The following is a 17,154-nucleotide window of genomic DNA, read 5'->3' on the forward strand; positions in this document are numbered from 1 at the left end:
CAGCAGAACCCCATGTAGGGCTGCAGCAGGACGGGGGGTCTGGAGGTGCAGGCTGGAGTGACAGATGGGACAGCACCCACCTACTCTGACTCAGGAGTAGTCAGCTGCCATGGGGTCGAGGGAGTTCCCATAGTGGCTCAGAGGTTAAGCACCCAACTAGTATCCATGAGGACACAGGTTCGATCCCCGGCCTTGCTCAGTGGCTTAAGGATCCAGTATTGCCATGAGCTGTGGTGTAGGTAGACGATGCAGCCTGGATCTGGCATGGCTACGGTGTAGACCAGTAACTGCAGTTCCAATTCAACCCCTAGCCTGGGAACTTCTGTATGCTGCCCATATGTCACAGGTGCGACCCTAAAAAGAAAACAAAAAATCCAGAGGTCCGGCTGAGGTCACCTAGAGCCGGGTACAACCAGGGGACTGAGGCAGCGATGTTTAGATATTTAGAGCTTGAGGGGAGGAGAGGGGAGCCCCAGAGCCAAGTGAAGTCAGCACTTCAAGGAGGAAGGCGTGGCGAATGTGTCAGTCGCTGCTGACAAGTCCTGTGAGACTGGACTGGGAGATGACTGGGGGTCTGGCCACCTGGGCATCCCTGGCAACCTAGACCTGAGCTGTTGGCTATGTGTGCGTCTGCCTGTGGCTGCCAGCTCCGTGGGTCCTCAGCTTACCCAGCGAGAACCTGCCGAAGATAATTCACTCTGTACTTTCAGATGAGCATGGCCAGGCTTTGCTACAAAACTTTCCTTTGGAAAGGTCTACCTTGAACCCTAGGGCCTACGTTAGGACCTAAAGAACAGTACAGTAGGGGCTGCGGCTGGATCCCAGCTCTGTCTCCTACTAGCTGGGTAGCTATGGGCAAGGTTACAACATCTCTGGGCCTCAGTCTCCTTCTCTGTGAAATGGAAATAGTCAGTGTTTCCACCTCCTTGCTTGTTGCAAAGGTGGAATGAGAAAATGACAAAAGCGTTTAGCATCGTACCTTCTTAAATCACAGGTAGTGCTATGAAGCGGGTATGGTACAAGCTTTGAAAACACTAACAAGGATGCACATCACAAATAAGCTGAACCCCATTCTAGCAGAAATAATCCTGGCTGCACTGTTTACTACTCTTCTCCTTCCCCTTCCCTGGCACCACTGCACCTGGCAATGCCATTTCCCAAGGCGGGTCTGTTCTATTAAGTTTCAAAGAATGAATGGGATAGCCACTCTCATGGAGTTTCGGCCTCAAAGATTCGCCCCCACTTCCGCACACGTAGCACAAAGGGGGTCAGCTCCCTGGGTGAGGCCCAGCCAGGAACCCACAGGGGCAGTGGGAGAACCAGGGGCTCCAACGCACAGACCCCCCTCCCGCCGCCACTGGCCCCAGCCCTCGGGGGGACATTTCCCAGGGACCCCGGCTCCAAAATGCAACGCGGCAAATACTTACTCCAACCTGATAGAGGCCTCTGAGGAGGTTTTATCAAAGAGCCACCGGAAGAAAAAGTCCAGACTGAAAGAAAAATGAATTCCATGAAAATTTACCTCCAACACTCAATGTGATCTTTTTTTTTAAATCTTTTATTGCCGTACCCACAGCATATGGAAGTTCCTGGGCTAGGGGTCTAATCAGAGCTCTAGCTACTGGCCTACACCATGGCCACAGCAACACAGGATCCGAGCCAAATCTGCAACCTACACCACAGCTCACGTCAATGCCAGACCCTTACCTCACTGAGTGAGGCCAGGGATCAAACCTGCGTCCTCATGGATACTAGTCAGGCTCATTACTGCTGAGCCACAAGGGGAACTCCCTCCGTGTGATCTTTGCATATGTTTTCTTTCCTTTTTTTTTTTCTGCTCTAAAAAGAAGGGCTGAAGCTCAAGATATACTCTACGATTCTCTAAGATGCTTCTCACTCCACCGTAACATACCAGGGTCTGCTTTAATAGAAACTTCCTTCCTCGAGATAAGCAAAGCCGTGATTTGACCCTCCCCCTACACGGAAGCCCCGTGATGTATGTCACTTCAAGCTTTTTTTTTTTTTTTTTTTTTTAGGACCTCCGAAAGAATCAGTGAGCCAGCCAATCGCATTCCAAGTGGGTGCATTTTCATGGGGACAGTGTTCCCCAAGGGGACCCTGGTTCTGCATTTAAGGCAAGAGGTGGTAACAGGTACCTGGTGAGGCCGAGGGAGGGCAGGATCAGCACCATGAAGATCAGGAATATGTAGACTTTGGTCATCATGATCCGGTTCTCCCCTGACCTGTGGGAAGTCAGAGGTGAGCCTCGCAGGCCCTCAAATGCCCCAGGCGTCCCCAGTGAGGCCCCTGCCCTGTGTCCATCCCGCTGGGCGGCACAGAAACCCTTCTCAGGGGCGAGCCCGGGACTCACTTGGTCCAGTGAGACTCCAGCAGCGTGGAGTAGTAAACGACAGTGGGGAGCAGGGCCGAGAAGGACCACAGGAGGAGGGTCGGGAAGAACTGGCTGATGACGGGGTCCTAGAAACAGTCCAGAGCAGAGAGCGCGGTGGGCCGAGGGGGCTTTGGGCCATGACCTGTTGTTGTTTTTAAGGGCTGCACCTGTAGCATATGGAGGTTCCCAGGCTAGGGGCCGAATCAGAGCTACAGCTGCCGCATACACCACAGCCACAGCCGCATAGGATCTGAGCCTCATCTTCGACCTACACCACAGCTCATGGCAACACCAGATCCCCAACCCACCGAACGAGACCAGGGATCCAACCCACATCCACATGGACCCTGGTTGGGTTTCTTAACCGCTGAGCCATGAAGGGAATTCCCAGATTGTGACCTGTTGTCAGCAGGGCAACCCCATGACATCTGGTGGGGCTGGGGTGGGAGGGTGTCAGGTTTTGGTCATCCTGGATCCCTGGAACCAGTGTTGTGCCTGGTACATTCCATAATGTTGGCTGAATAGACCATAACAGCACCTGACATCTGCACAGCTCTTTAGAGTAAGGAGAGCGACTTCACATACAACTCAACTCCACCTGTCTTTCCGCCCAGATGGATAACCTCCACTCCCTGCAGACAGACCCCGACGGAGGCCAGAGGAAGATGTGACACTGCCAACACCACCAGGCAGGGCCACTCCCCAGCTGCCCGCCCCCTCGGCTCCACTGGCCCAGCCACAGATTCCAGGAATGGCTTCGTGTTTGTTCATGATCCTGTCTCTGCCCGTTGTACTTGTTAGTGTGATTACATGATGCAGTTAATTTATCACCTTGTCTGATAAAATGAGAACAACAACAGAGAGAGGATTACTTTGAGAGCTAAGTTGGACACTCTGGAAAGACCTGATAAAGGCCAACTTCTAAAAACCACTGTTGAATTAGATGAGAGGAAATTAACTGTAGAAAGACCTAGGGAGGAGTTCCCGTTGTGGCTCAGCAGGTTAAGAACCTGACTGGTACCCATGAGGATGCAGGTTTGATCCCTGGCCTCGCTCAGTGGGTTAAGGATCTGGCGTTGCCGTGAGCTGGGGTGTAGGTCACAGATGCAGCTCGGATCCGGCATTGCCGTGGCCATGGCTGGCAGGTGCAGCTCTAATTTGACCCCTAGCCTGGGCACCTCCCTATGTCCACACGTGCAGCCCTGGGGGTCATCGGGGAAGGGCTAACTATGGGAAACCAAGTGGATACCATTTTAGGGAGTGTTTAGTTTTCACTGTTATCAATTTCACAAAAACTCAAAAAAATCATGTATTACCTACCCAGAATAAATCATTTTACAAGAAGATTATCAGAAATTGACATGTCAAAAAATAACTGACTCATGACCCTGCCACGCCAATCAGAGAAGCACTGTGCTTTCTTTCCTACCCACTCCCCGGAGCAGCCTGGCTCGCATATGTCACTGGCACATCACTAATCATTGTGAGGCAATTTTACCTTCTGCTTTTATCCTAAGACCCCCACGTCTGCCGCAGAGTCTACACAATTTTTTAATGGATGCTTAACATTCTCTCAGACTGAATATACTTCGCTCAACTCAAATCACCCCTACTGTTGAACATTTAGATGGATTCCATTAGAAATACGTGTCTTTTTTTTTTTTTTTTTTTTTTTTTTTATTTTTTGGTCTTTTTAGGGATGCACTGGAGCATATGGTAGTTCCCAAGCTACGGGTTGAATCCAAGCTACAGCTGCCAGCCTACACCACAGCAACAGCAATGCTGGATCTGAGCCGCATCTGTGACCTATACCACAGCTCACGGCAATGCCGGATCCTTAACCCACTGAGCGAGGCCAGGGATTGGACCTGCATCCTCATGGATACTAGTCAGATTCATTACCGCTGAGCAACAACAGGAACTCCAGAAATATGTCTTTGTAGTAACACACACACACCTATACATACACACACATTACTATAAAGATATTGTAATCGTCGTGACCATGCCTGCTCAAGGCTCAAAAGCACAGACAAGAGCTGAGCAATGTGACCTCTGGATTCAGTGGTCCCCACGGCCCTTGGCCTCATTCCTCCCCCACCCACCGCGCTCCTTTTGTCGCCAGCCCTCCTTGCAGCCTGGTCACTCACGTTTAGCGCATGGATGGGTTTGGTGACATTGAACTTGTCCATGGTGGACAGGATGATGGAGGGTGTGGTCAGGAAAAACAGCCCCACAGAGAGAGTGAAGTTGATGCCCAGCCACTGGAACCACCAGCGGAAGCCCTGGATAGAGAGGTTCTTCCTGCAGAGAGAAGGACACAGGTCCTGGAGGCTTATCTCTCACACTCTGGCCACCTCTGACACTAATGGCCTCCATAGCTTAGCAGGGTCAAAAGGTCAAATTTAGGCAAGGTGAGAGACTAGACTGAGGGCCCTGACTTTTTTTTTGCTTTTTAGGGCAGCGCTCATAGTATATGGATGTTCCCAGGCTAGGAGTCAAATCAGAGCTGTAGCTGCCAGCCATATCCACAGCAATGCAGGATCCAAACCGCATCTGTGACCTATACTGCAGCTCATGGCAACTTCGGATCTTTAACCCACTGAGCGAGGCCAGGGACCGAACCTGCAACCTTATGGTTCCTAGTCAGATTCATTTCTGCTGCACCAGGATGGGAAGTCCCTTCTTTTACTTTTTTTAATGCGGCTTAAAGGAAATTTAAAATTACATACAAGAGTTCCCATTGGGGCTCAGCGGTAACAAACCAACTAATATCCCTGAGGATACAGGTTCAATCCCTGGTCTCATTCAGTGGGTTAAGGATCCCACATTGCCGTGGCTGTGGCGTAGGCCCACAGCTGCAGCTCCGATTCAACCCCTAGCCTGGAAACTTCCATATGCTGTGGGTGCGGTTCTAAAAAGACCAAAAACAATGCATCTGTAGCTCCCACTATAATCCTACTGGACACTGCTGATGTCAGAGAGTAACACCGGAGGAAAGTGATCCGTGTGGACACAACCCCACCTGAGCCCAAGGGGTGCAGGAGAGTGTGTCTGAGTGCCAGGTCACACCTGTGCTTCCAGGTGCCCTGGGCAGACCCCACCCCAGGCCTCTTCTCGCCCCTTCCCGCCCCTTCTCACCAGCAGATGTCCTCGGGGTACGAGGCGAAGGTGACCGTCCACTTGGAGATGCACAGATCCCTGCCGTAGGAGGACGGCTGTGGCTCACCTTTGCACTGAAGGCCCTGACACTTGCAGGCATTGAAGTCTTTCAGGATGCTGCCGGGAAATGCAGAGATGGCCAGGGTCCAGACCCCCTCAGGGTACCACGTAGGCACGTGGCGAACAGGATGGGGTGAGAGAGGGAGCCCTGAGGCAGAGGGCCTCAGCTTGAGTTAGTTATTTATTTTGCTTTTCAGCGCCACACCTGAGGCATATGGAAGTTTCCAGGCTAGGGATCAAATTGGAGCTGGAGCTGCCAGCTACAGCCATGGCAATGCCAGATTCAAGCCACATCTGTGACCTACCCCACAACTCACAGCAATGTCAGATCCTTAACCCACTGAGTGAGGCCAGGGATCAAACCCACATCCTCATGGATCCTAGTTAGGTTTGTAATCGCTGAGCCACGGAGGGGACCCCAATTATTAGTTTATTATCATTAACACTACGAAAGAGATGCTGTTCTTAGCACACCGCGGGCTGCATTTTGTTTCACCCTCAGGTTACCAGTCAGGGATTACCAGCCCTGTTTACAGCCGAGGAAACGGAGGCTCTCCAAGTTAGGTCTGCACCCCACCTGTCTGACTCCAGCTCCCTCGTGCTGTTTGCACTGCCCCACCACGGGCTCCTCCTTGCGGCTCCCCTTTGCCCTGTCCGTGAGGCTGGACTCCAGCCTCCACCTGCTGCTGATGGGGGCCCCGCCTTTCCACTCCCCCACCTCTTTCCAGGCCCCACAGCAGCATCCGACTGCACTACCTGTGCCTCCAAGATGTCCCTCCCTAGGACTCCCACTCCACCCTTGCCACTCCCCTGCCCTTTTTTTCTTTCTTCTTTTAGGGCCAGACCTGTGGCATATGGAGGTTCCCAGGCTAGGGGTCCAATCGGGGCTGCAGCTGCCAGCCTACACCACAGCCACAGCAACATGGGATCTGAGCTGCGTCTGCGATCTACACCACAGCTCACGGCAACACCAGATCCTTAACCTACTCAGCAAAAGGCCAGGGATCGAACCCACGTCTTCATGGTTACTCATCAGGCTTGCAACCTGCTGAGCCACAACGGGAACTCCCTCTCTCTCCCTTCAGTGACCCACCAAGACCCCACCAAGCCCCCTCCTTCTGGTCTTAGAACATGTTCCCTTTCCACTGGCCTCGGCCCTACCCCGGCCTCTCCTCAGGGTCTGTGGGCCTATCCAGGAATCTATTCCCAGGGTTCATGATGCTCGAAGCAGGGACGGCCGGGGAAGGAGCATCTGCTGGGCTGTCCCCCTTCTGCATCTCTCCCCCAACCCCCTCGCCTGCTTCCCCCAAGGCGAGAGGATGCGGAGCTCCCAGGTATGAAGGTGTTTCAAGAGCTAGAGCCCATGCCGAGGTGCCCTGTGAAAATCCACTCCCCTGGGCCAGGCTCTCAGCAGCAGGGAGCACCTGGATGCCCGGGGGGTTCCCCCCACAGCCGTGCCCTTTGGAGGAAAATGGGAAGGCCAGGCACCGAAGGAGGCCCTGTGGTCCCAGAGCTGATCTAAGAAGCAAGGCGGTCTCCATCCCACCCAGCAGAACACTGGGACACAGAGGCTGCAGGCTCCCTGGGGCAGCTGGTGTGAGCCTGGCAGTGGGGGAAGGTCACCTCACAGAGAGGGGCTCAGCCAGCATCACTCAGGTCCAGCTGCCGCAGAAACACGTGCCGGGCTCGCCAAGGGAGTGAGTGTGGGTGGCCACCCCTCCCCCAGCCACACCCAGAGAAGGAGATGGAAATGCCAAAAACAAACCCCTCGATGGCAAGTTGGCTGTACCATCTCCATCCAAGAGGGACAGCAAGTTATCTGGAAGGTGACGTGGGACTCAGCTGAGAAAGGGCCTGGGACGTGCCCATACTCACTAGGTGGCCATGGACTTCTCCTGGAAGGTGACGAAGGCCAGTCCCAGGGGCTGGTCCTGGACCCTGCACTCCTCCTCCGTGATCCTCTCCATCAGCCTGGCCTTCAGGCGCGTGTAGTATGCAATGGCATCCTCCTGCCGGAAGACACACCGCCTTGTGAGCTCGTGGCCCTGTGCAGGCGTTGGGGACCTGGCGCCAGGCTCCCAGCCAGGGTGCAGTCCTCACCCACTCACAGCCCCGCACTTCGCAGCAGCAGAACTGGCCGCAGGGTTTGGGGTTGATGAGGGTCCGCTGGCCTGTCTTCACCTGCAGGTTCGTGTAATAGGTCAGGCTCTTCTCTGTCTTTTTTCTGCAGCAGAAGGGACACACTTTGGTCTCCTAATCCCCACGCCTCCCGTCAACCACTGGTCACCACCAGAACCAGGAGCTCAGCTTTCTAAACAAGAAAGGGGCTGGCGATCCCTTGTGGCACAGCGACTTAAGGATCTGGCGCTGTTGCTGCAGTGGCTCCAGTCACTGTTGTGGTACAGGTTTGATCCCTGGCCTGGGAATTTCCACATGCCACAGGTGCAGCCAAAAAATTAATAATAAAATAAAAATAAAAAATAAATAGGGAGTTCCTGTTGTAGCTCAGCAGTAACAAACCTGACCAGTATCCATGAGGATGCAGGTTCAATCCCTGGCCTTGCTCTGTAGGTTAAGGATCTGGCATTGCTGTGAGCTGTGATGTAGGTCGCAGACATGGCTTGGATGTGGCATTGCTCTGGCTGTGGCATAGGTCAGCAGCTATAGCTCCAATCCGATCCCTGGCCTGGGAACTTCCATATGTCGCAGGTGTAGCCCTGAAGAGCAAAAAATAAAATTAAAGTAAAATTAAATTAAGTTAAATAAGAAAGGGACACAGCCACCCTCCTCCCTCCTCTGCTGAGAATCTCAGGCCAGCAAGGAAGGAGAGTGGGCATCTCCGAGGGGGAAGGAGTCTTAAACCACATGCACCTGCCCTGCTAGCCCTTCCTTACCTCTCCTTGCACAGGTAAATCAGCTTGGCCACGTTGTAGCACAGCTGGACCTCCACCACTTCGCATGTGGGATATGCGTCCCTGTGCCCAGGATGGGCCGGAGGCAAAAGACGGACGTTGGAAAAGAGGACCCCACCCCGCCCCAGGCAGGGGAGACCCACCCCTCTCCTCGGGCCTCCAAGGGTGGCAGCGCAATCATGCTGTTCACTTCTGCACCAGCCGAGACCTCTTTTCTCTTTGTCTTTTACCAAAAGGGGAATTTTTCAAATATCATACAAATAGGCTTAAAAAAATTTTTTTAAAGTTTAATGGCAGGAAAGTAACTGCCTGAAACCAACACGTTTATACCCACTTGGCCTTAAATCCGTTGGTGCTTCTCCTGGAAAAAAACTAACACTATTCATTACCCCCTCTACCCACACGAAGGAATACATTTATTCTCTCTACCTTGGACCATCACTGAAGTCCTATTCAGTTTGTGATCCTTCTGAAGATCACGTCTGATGAAAGCCAAGGAGCCTCAGGCCAGTCAATGTCTCCAGGTGCATTAACAATGAGTAAAACACTCGAAGTACACTGTCCGTACACTTACTATTGGCCGGGCACTGTTAGAGCGTTCATTTCTTTAATCCTCACCATAACCTGGGAGGTTTTGTCCCCATTTTACAGGCAAGGCAATAAGAGCCAAAGAAGTAAAATGACTTGTGCCCAAGGTCACATGGCTAGTGAGTGTATACCCCAAAAAATATGTCCATGTGCTCATCAAAAGCATGTTCGGGAGTTCCTGTGGTGTCACAGTGGTTAACGAATCCGACTAGGAACCATGAGGTTGCGGGTTCGGTCCCTGCCCTTGCTCAGTGGGTTAACGATCTGGCGTTGCCGTGAGCTGTGGTGTAGGTCGCAGACGTGGCTCGGATCCTGCGTTGCTGTGGCTCTGGTGTAGGCTGGTGGCTACAGCTCCGATTCGACCCCTAGCCTGAGAACCTCCATATGCCGCGGGAGAGGCCCAAGAAATAGCAACAACAACAACAACAACAACAACAAAAGACAAAAAGACAAAAAAAAAAAAAACATATTAAATGGAGTTACTGTTTCCAAATATTGCCTGGCAGGCAACTCTGGGGAGCTGCTAAAGGAATAGAGAAAGGATCCCAATATCCAGTGTTTACATATAAAAGAATATTTCTAAAATACCTGGAGTTTCTGAAACAGAGGTGACTCCATGCATTTTAAGCATTTGTTTTACAATTCTGTTTATACTAAAAATTTGCTTCGCATGTTTTCTTCATAAACAGTGCAAAGCTAAGCCATAGCCAATCCCTAACCCCTGCTACAAATTAGTGACTGCTGAGGAGAAATGAATACAGACTGAAACCTTAGCTCCCCAGCAGGGGTTCAAGCCCTTTAGCCCAGTGTCCCGAGAGCCTTCCCCTCCTGCTCTCCCCCAGCCATCTCCTTCCCTGCTGCTCCCTCCGATGCCCTGCATTCACGGCACCTGACCCAGTTTGCTTCTCACAGGAAAGCTCTCCCTCTAGCCTCCACATGCAGGAATCCTTGGCACAGGTGCTCAGAGGAGACTTCCAGAAAAGAGGGTCTACCAGAAGAGCAGTGAGTGAGCTCTGGGAGCTCCCTCAAGCGACACCTGCTGAGTAGATGGATGAACCTCGAAATGCACCGCCAAGCCCAGGTCCTGCCTAAGACTGTTCTCCCTCTGGTGTCCCCTACTCTGCAAAGCTGTCGCTGAGAAGCCCAGGGAAAGCCCTTTCTCTTCCCATGAGCTCTCAAGATGCTTATCTGACCTGTACTCTGGCTCCTGTGCTCCTGTGGGCAGCGTGGCTACGGAAGGAGACTCGCCACCCCGGCCCGGCCCTCGCAGCCCCAGCACACCCCGCCCACGGCAGCATCCGATGCTCTGCTGCTGGCGCAAATCCTTCGAGGACCTCGGTGAGGGCCCAAGCGGAAGACAGAGCGTTCATCTGAGGCACGCGTCGCCCGGAAGCGGATCTCTCCCTGCTCCTCCCCCCGGAAGTGGCCCTGCTCACCGGAAGTGGCTCTCCACGGTCTCCTTCTTGGCGTTTCTGGGGAGTCCTGTGATGAACAGGGTTCGCCTCACCTGCCAGAGACACACATTAGGGAGAAAAGTCACCAGAGCAAGCCAGGCTGTCTGCTAACACCCTGCTCGAGCCTCGCGGAAGAAAACAATGGGGACTCAGAAGGCCAGTACTTTCCTTCCTGACCCAGCAGAGGCCTGAAGCCCGTTATTTATAAAGCATCTTTTAGGGGAGTTCTGGTTGTGGTGCAGGGGAAACGAATCCAAGTAGGAACCATGAGGATGCGGGTTCAATCCCTGGCATCACTCAGTGGGTTAAGGATCCGGTGTTGCCGTGAGCTGTGGCGTAGGTCGCAGACGTGGCTCGGATCCAGCGTTGCTGTGGCTGTGGTGTAGGGAGGCAGCTGCAGCTCTGATTCGACCCCTAGCCTGGGAACCTAATATGCTGCAGGTGCGGCCCTGAAAGGCAAAAAAAAAAAAAAAAAGCCTCTTTTAGGAAGTTAAGAATACATTTGCAAAGCCATTTCTTTGAGCCTACCTCTTTGCATGACAAGAGGGTGAGAAATATCCCAGGGAAGGGAAGGGACTTAGATGAGGTCATAGAACAGATCAGAGGAGGACCCAGGCCTGGAATCAAGTGATTGAAACTTCCCCTCCCTGTCATGGTGTGGGTTCCCAAGAGAAAGGAAGCTTCTCTCACCCCAAAGGCCTTGGAAGTTACTTGGAATCAGTAACTACAAACCCAAACTCCACACATCTAAAGGCTAGTTAGCAAAACAGGCAGAAATATCCAAATCCTAAAACAATCTATCAGATTGGGGGTAGGGCACGTTGGAGCTCCTGAGCCAGAGATCAGATCCCAGCCACAGTCTTGACCTAAGCCGCAGCTGCAGCAATGCCAGATCCTTAACCCACTGTACCAGGGCCAGGTATCAAACCGGCATCCCAGCGCTTCCAAGACACTGCCGATCTTGTTGCGCCATGGTGGGAACTCTCCAAAAAAACACATCTGAAATGCCAATTCGGAGCACACACATGCAAAGCAGAGGCCCCTCCTTATGTGCACGGCCATCGTGGTCCTGGGGAAAAAGCCTGGCGCCACCCCTTTCCAGCTCCCACCAGAGACCCTCCCCAGCACACGCCCAGCGCCAGCCTCACTCACCAGGCTCTCCTCTTTGTACTTGATGGACTGGGTGTGGTGCCTCATGAAGCCCACGGTGAGAATGAGGTAAATGATAGCGAAGACGGTGTGCAGCCAAAGGAGGTTGTTGCTGGGGGAGGGGGGGACACCTCGGGCCATCAGGGCTGGGCTCCCAGGCAGCGGGTGGGGGTGCAAAGGCTGGGCTTGGTTACCCTCATGGCACTAAGCTGAGGGCCAGTGGCTTCATCACAGCGGATTGGCCAGGGCCCCTTTAGAGGGCACTGTTCTGACGAATGAACCCCAGACCCACAGGGTCCTCCGTATCTCCTAAAACCCACTGCAAAACAACCGCTGCCTGGGGCGTGCCCATGCCCACAGCCCGCAACAGGTACTGGCGGCAAAGAGGCTTCTAGACGTTAACCTGCTGCTGTGGACTAACCACCTCTGGCCTCCCCTTGGTCCCACCCATCGGCCCCCTCGTGCCCTCCCACCTTGTACTCACTCAGTCTGTAGGTTTGCAATTGTGGTCCTCCCAAAGCTGAAAGGGTCTTTGTCTGCAGAGAAGCACAGATACTTAGTTCCAGGGTCACCCTAAGCAAGTGGGAGGGGGGCAAAACCAGCCTTGAGGGTCTTCCTCTTGTGGCGCAGCGGCAATGAACCCGACTAATGTTTATGAGGATACAGGTTCGATCCCTGGGCTTGCTCAGTGGGTTAAGGATCTGGCGTTTCTGTGAGCTATGGTGTAGGCCAGCAGCTGCAGGTCGGATACAACCCCTAGCCTGATAACCTCCATATGCCGAAGGTTCGGACCTAAAAAGAAAAAAAACAAAAACAAAAAAACAAAAACAAAAAGCCAGCCTTGGTTTGGGGAGCTCTGCCACCAAAAGAGGAGCACAAGTGATTCAGACCAGTCAGAGGACAGGGATGCCCATCCAGCCTTTTCAGAGCTACACCAACCAAGGCCTCTGCTTTACCCCAAGACTCTCCCTGACAACTTCTCAACATGCCATGTGGGTAAGGTAAAACTTGAACTCATCTTGCTTTGAGATCCTTGTGGCATTCCTTGAGAGATCTAGAAACATCCTAAGCTGTTCCCCAAACCGTAACTGGGAATCACTGGCTGTAGGAAGTGGATTCATGGTGGCACTTTGGATGCTGGATTCCTGCGGGTGCTTGGAAATGGAATTCCATGCTCTGGTTTCCACTGTGAGCATCACAGACATCTTCTGGATCTACTAGTGTGGTCTCCTGATTTGGGTGGGGGCGGGAGACTATAAAACACCCTCTGAAAGCCCCTGATTTTATAAATCTTGGGGTCTTTGTCCTACTTAGATATTAGGGGCCCCAGCTCTTGGCCCAGGTTTGGGGTGGATTCTTCTCCAGATCTTTAATCAGATAGGAAAGTTCAGAAAGTCACCCTGGACTCCTCACCTCTGCATCCGAGCAGGAATCCTGGGGATTTTTTTTTTTTTTTTTTTTTTTTGTCTTTTTAGGGCTGACCTGAGGCATATGGCAATTCCCAGGCTAGGGTTCAAATGGAAGCTGCAGCTGCTGGCCTACACCACAGCCACAGCAACACCAGCTCTGAGCCTCGTTTGCAACCTACACCACAGCTCACAGCAACGCCAGATCCTTAACCCACTGAGCAAGGCCAGGGATCCAACCCGCATCCTCAGGGACACTATGTCAGGTTCTTAACCCATGGAGCCACAAGGAGAACTCCGTGGGATTCTGATCCACCACAACGAGCCACCTGCCTGGGGGCTGCTGCTCTGCCCCGGGGCCCGACTCAGGCAGGATGAGGGGTCCTTACCCAGCAAGTTCCCCGAGAGGTTGACGGGCAGGATGACACAGAGCGACAAGGCGCTGACCACCACCAGCAGGAAGATGATGTGTCTCTGGAAGGACAAGTAGTGGATGGCGTCCTCCCCGCACCACTCCAGGATCTGGTCGTCCCTGGCCAAGACACACATGGAGTCCTAATGAGGAGGGCTAACAGGCCGGGCCCCTGGGACCTTGCACAGAGGCGCTCATTTAATCTGCATGATCGTCCTATGACTCTATCTCCATTTTTTTTACGGATGAGGAAACAGAGGTGTAGAAAAATCACATGAACTTTTAGAGCACCCAGCTTCTAATAGCAGAGCCATGACGGGAACTCCAGAGCCTGCCCTCCAGCCCCCACCCCACACTCCTGGACAAAGGAACTCGCCACTGCCCCATCTTATGTCTCTAGAAACATCTGTGCCCACATTTGTCCTGCGGTGAGGTGTGTAAATGCAATTAGCCCTCAGCCCTTCCCTGCCTTTTTTTTTTTTTTGGTTGCTTTTGTTTGTTTTGTTTGTTTAGGGCGGTACCCATAGCATATGCAAGTTCGAAGGCTACAGGTTGAAGTGGAGCTGCAGCTGCTGGCCTATGCCAACAGCCACAGCAGCACAGGATCCGAACCACATCTGTGACCTACAGCGCAGCTCATGGCAACGCCAGATCCTTAACCCACTGAGCGAGGCTAGGGATTGAACCCGTGTCCTCATGGATATTACTCAGATTTGTTTCCACTGAGCCATATGGGAACTCTCCAGTTTTCCTTCTAAATAAACCACCAAAATGCACACACTTTGCCACGGTACATGCTTCTTAAACAAATATTGGTGAAAATTAAACCCTAAAAAAAATGAACAATTTTCATCAACAGTTTTTCTTGAGACACCCCTCTGATTTCCCTGTCTTGCTGAGGAAAGGCAATTCAGAAGGAAACTGAGAGGCCCCTTTAAATGTCTCTTGTACTGTGGGCCATGAGCAGCTGTTAAAATTTAATTGCAGGCTTAAAAAAAAAGTCAAAGGGTAGGCCTTTCTGTGGCAGGAAGAGACAAAGAAAAAACACTGGGAGCTGAAGTGGAAAAATATGTCTGGTATAGATAGGGCACTAAATGACAAAGCAGACTACACAGCTGTGTGGCCCCCCTCAATGAGAACTGAGGTCCCCACAGAGAGGGCTGGGCAGAGACACAGGACAACAGAAACAGTGGGCATGGGCCGCAGGTGCAAACTGTGAGCAGCCCTTGCTGGTTACCATGAAGATGATGAGTCCAACTTTCTGGTTTTGCCCCCGCCCAATCCAGGCGGAGACTGGGGGCCACAGCCCAGGGGTTGGGGAGTGGCCCGAGTCCCAACCTGCAGTGCCATGGAGGGGCCGAGCACAGGAAGACATGCCCAGGGCATCTTTCAGAGGTGAGGTTAGGGGGGACTTCAACTTTCTTATTGATTCTTATCTGTAAGTGATGGACTTCTTGCCCAGAGCGTGTATCACTTCCAGCACCAGCAGGAAATGCATCCTACTGACATGACTTTGTGGTAGGCAGGGACGGGTGAGCTTAGCAAGGCCACCTCTCCCGCCTCTGTCCCCTCCTCCCTCCTGCTCCAGACCGGAGTCCACTGGCTGCTTCCACACAAACGGCCTCCTGCCAGTTCCCCTGGGAACAAGTCTCACCAACCTCAACTGTTTATCCCATGCTCTCACACGTACTAATTCATTTGAATTAGGCAGAACAGGTGCTATCCCTAGCCCCCTTTTATAGTTGGGGAAACAGGCCCAGAGAGAGAGATTTACCCCAAGCCCTATAACTACCACATTTTTTTTTTCCTTTTTTTTTTTTTTGGCTACAAGCATGGCATGCGGACATTCCAGGGCCAGGGATCACACCTGTGCCAGAGCAGTGACAATGCCAGATCCTTAACCTGCGGGACCACCCGCAGACTCCCCAACTACCACATTTCTAAGATTTCCTTTTCCTATTTCAACACCTCTGAAATGGGCAGCACACTGTATCCCAGCTGATCACGGCATGACAGGCAGCATTTTCTCCCTCTTGGTTCTGTTTAAGATAACATGCCTCTTCCAGCCATGGCTTCTCAGACTGGCTAGGATCCAGCCACAGGCAGCAGGGCTGAGACCCACATCGTGGCTCTGCCCCCAGGTGACTAACTGACTTCTAATCACCAAGCACCTCGTTCAGGATTTCTCTCCAGGGGGCCCAGGTTTTGCAAAAAAAGAAAACTTTTAACCAAAATTGCTGTGTATATGAGGCATTCATTATCTCCCTACTTCTCACTAATTCAAAGACACATGATACTGCCTGGAAGAGCTTCCATCCAAATATATGAGTGTTATAGAATAAGCAGATCTGGAGTTCCCATTGTGGTGCAGCAGAAGCAAATCTGACTAGGAACCATGACGTTGCGGGTTTGATCCCTGGCCTCACTCAGTGGGTTAAGGATCCGGTGTTGCTGTGAGCGTGGGGTGGGCCAGCAGCTGTAGCTCTGATTGGACCCCTAGCCTGGGAACCTCCACATGCTTCAGGTACGGCCCTAAAAAGCCAAAAAACAAAACAAAAACCCCACAAGAATCAGCAGATCTAATCCCTGCCTAAAGCAAAAAGGAAAAAAAAAACACCTTTAATTAGCTTGCCCAGGGCTGCCAGGCCACCTTTAATCTCTGCCCCCATAAACTGCTTTGAGCCTGAACTGAAAACTATCTGAGACTCTTAGCTCAAGATCAGGCATCCTGGCTCTCTCCTCCTGATTGGCCGAACGTCCAAACACACCCACCCAAAGACACGCCCCCCCCACCCCCCCCAGCCACCTGCAGGGTACTTACTGCAGGCGGAAGATTGCAGTCAGCCAGGGGCAGCATCCCTAGAATCAGAACAAGGATTAGCATCCTCTGCTGTTTTTCGGAGGCAGATATATCATCATCTTTGACAGTAAACAGCCTCCTGTTTTATCAAAACAGTGCTCTTGTCTCAAATTCAGCAGGCAACCCTCTTGTCCCAAACGGGGTGCTCCCCATCTTTGGTCACATGCATCCTTGCCTGGAACTCTTGTGAAAACCCCTGAAGTCTTGACAGTTTGTGGATTCAACAGGCTCCTGGGTCAAACCGTGAAAGCTAAAGTGATAGCTGGTCAAAGATCAGGGCCACTCTGGAGAAGCTGACCAGGGCTTCTGTTTGTTTCAAAATGACTGAATGAGATGCGGGACAAGGCGAGGAAACAGGCCGACTCATTCAGACAGTTCCCTGGAGGGGGATTTATTGAGGGAAAGGGTGTCTTGGGTCTTATCGTCCATCACATCTCCTCAACTTAATACCCCCTTAAAGCTGGACTGTCACCTGGCTGTGAAACACAAATATTTGCTCATCATTCATTCCACAGTTACTTAACACCTATTGGGTGTCAGGAGGTGGGGAACAGGGCTGGATAAGACACAGTTTCTGCCCACAGTGGGCTCATAAGCTAGTGAGCAAGTCAATATTTAACTGTCGCACAAAGCCCTAAGCATGATAACACAGCCCAGGGCTGCAGCCCTCGCCCAAGAATTAATCAAGTCTCAGGATGCTGGGTTATGCAGCTGCCATCTTCCCTGTGGCAGGTGTCTTTGTCAAAGCAGGGAAGCACT

General features: G+C 52.3%; 1 protein-coding gene across 21 annotated transcripts in view; it reads right to left on the minus strand.

Moving 5' to 3' along the window:
* Window positions 1-17,154, minus strand: part of TMEM63A (transmembrane protein 63A) — a 39,700-nt gene that overhangs the window by 10,278 nt on the left and 12,268 nt on the right. For all 21 annotated transcript variants that reach the window (XR_014817109.1, XM_084978808.1, XM_005653777.4 and 18 more), the window contains 13 exon segments: window positions 16,357-16,394; window positions 13,513-13,655; window positions 12,202-12,253; window positions 11,721-11,829; window positions 10,551-10,621; window positions 8,509-8,589; window positions 7,715-7,838; window positions 7,490-7,623; window positions 5,534-5,671; window positions 4,543-4,696; window positions 2,372-2,478; window positions 2,157-2,243; window positions 1,428-1,490 (listed from right to left, as the gene is read on the minus strand). Coding sequence is in view for 20 of the 21 variants with exons in the window: in XM_005653777.4 (XP_005653834.2) it covers window positions 1,428-1,490; window positions 2,157-2,243; window positions 2,372-2,478; window positions 4,543-4,696; window positions 5,534-5,671; window positions 7,490-7,623; window positions 7,715-7,838; window positions 8,509-8,589; window positions 10,551-10,621; window positions 11,721-11,829; window positions 12,202-12,253; window positions 13,513-13,655; window positions 16,357-16,394 (1,301 nt within the window). In the remaining variant the exon portion in view is untranslated.

Source organism: Sus scrofa, chromosome 10 (genome assembly GCF_054392235.1).
Source record: "Sus scrofa isolate SSC_HxYL_T2T_F1_AM1 chromosome 10, Sscrofa_HxYL_maternal_Yorkshire_Landrace_v2.0, whole genome shotgun sequence".
NCBI classification, from domain to species: domain Eukaryota; kingdom Metazoa; phylum Chordata; class Mammalia; order Artiodactyla; family Suidae; genus Sus; species Sus scrofa.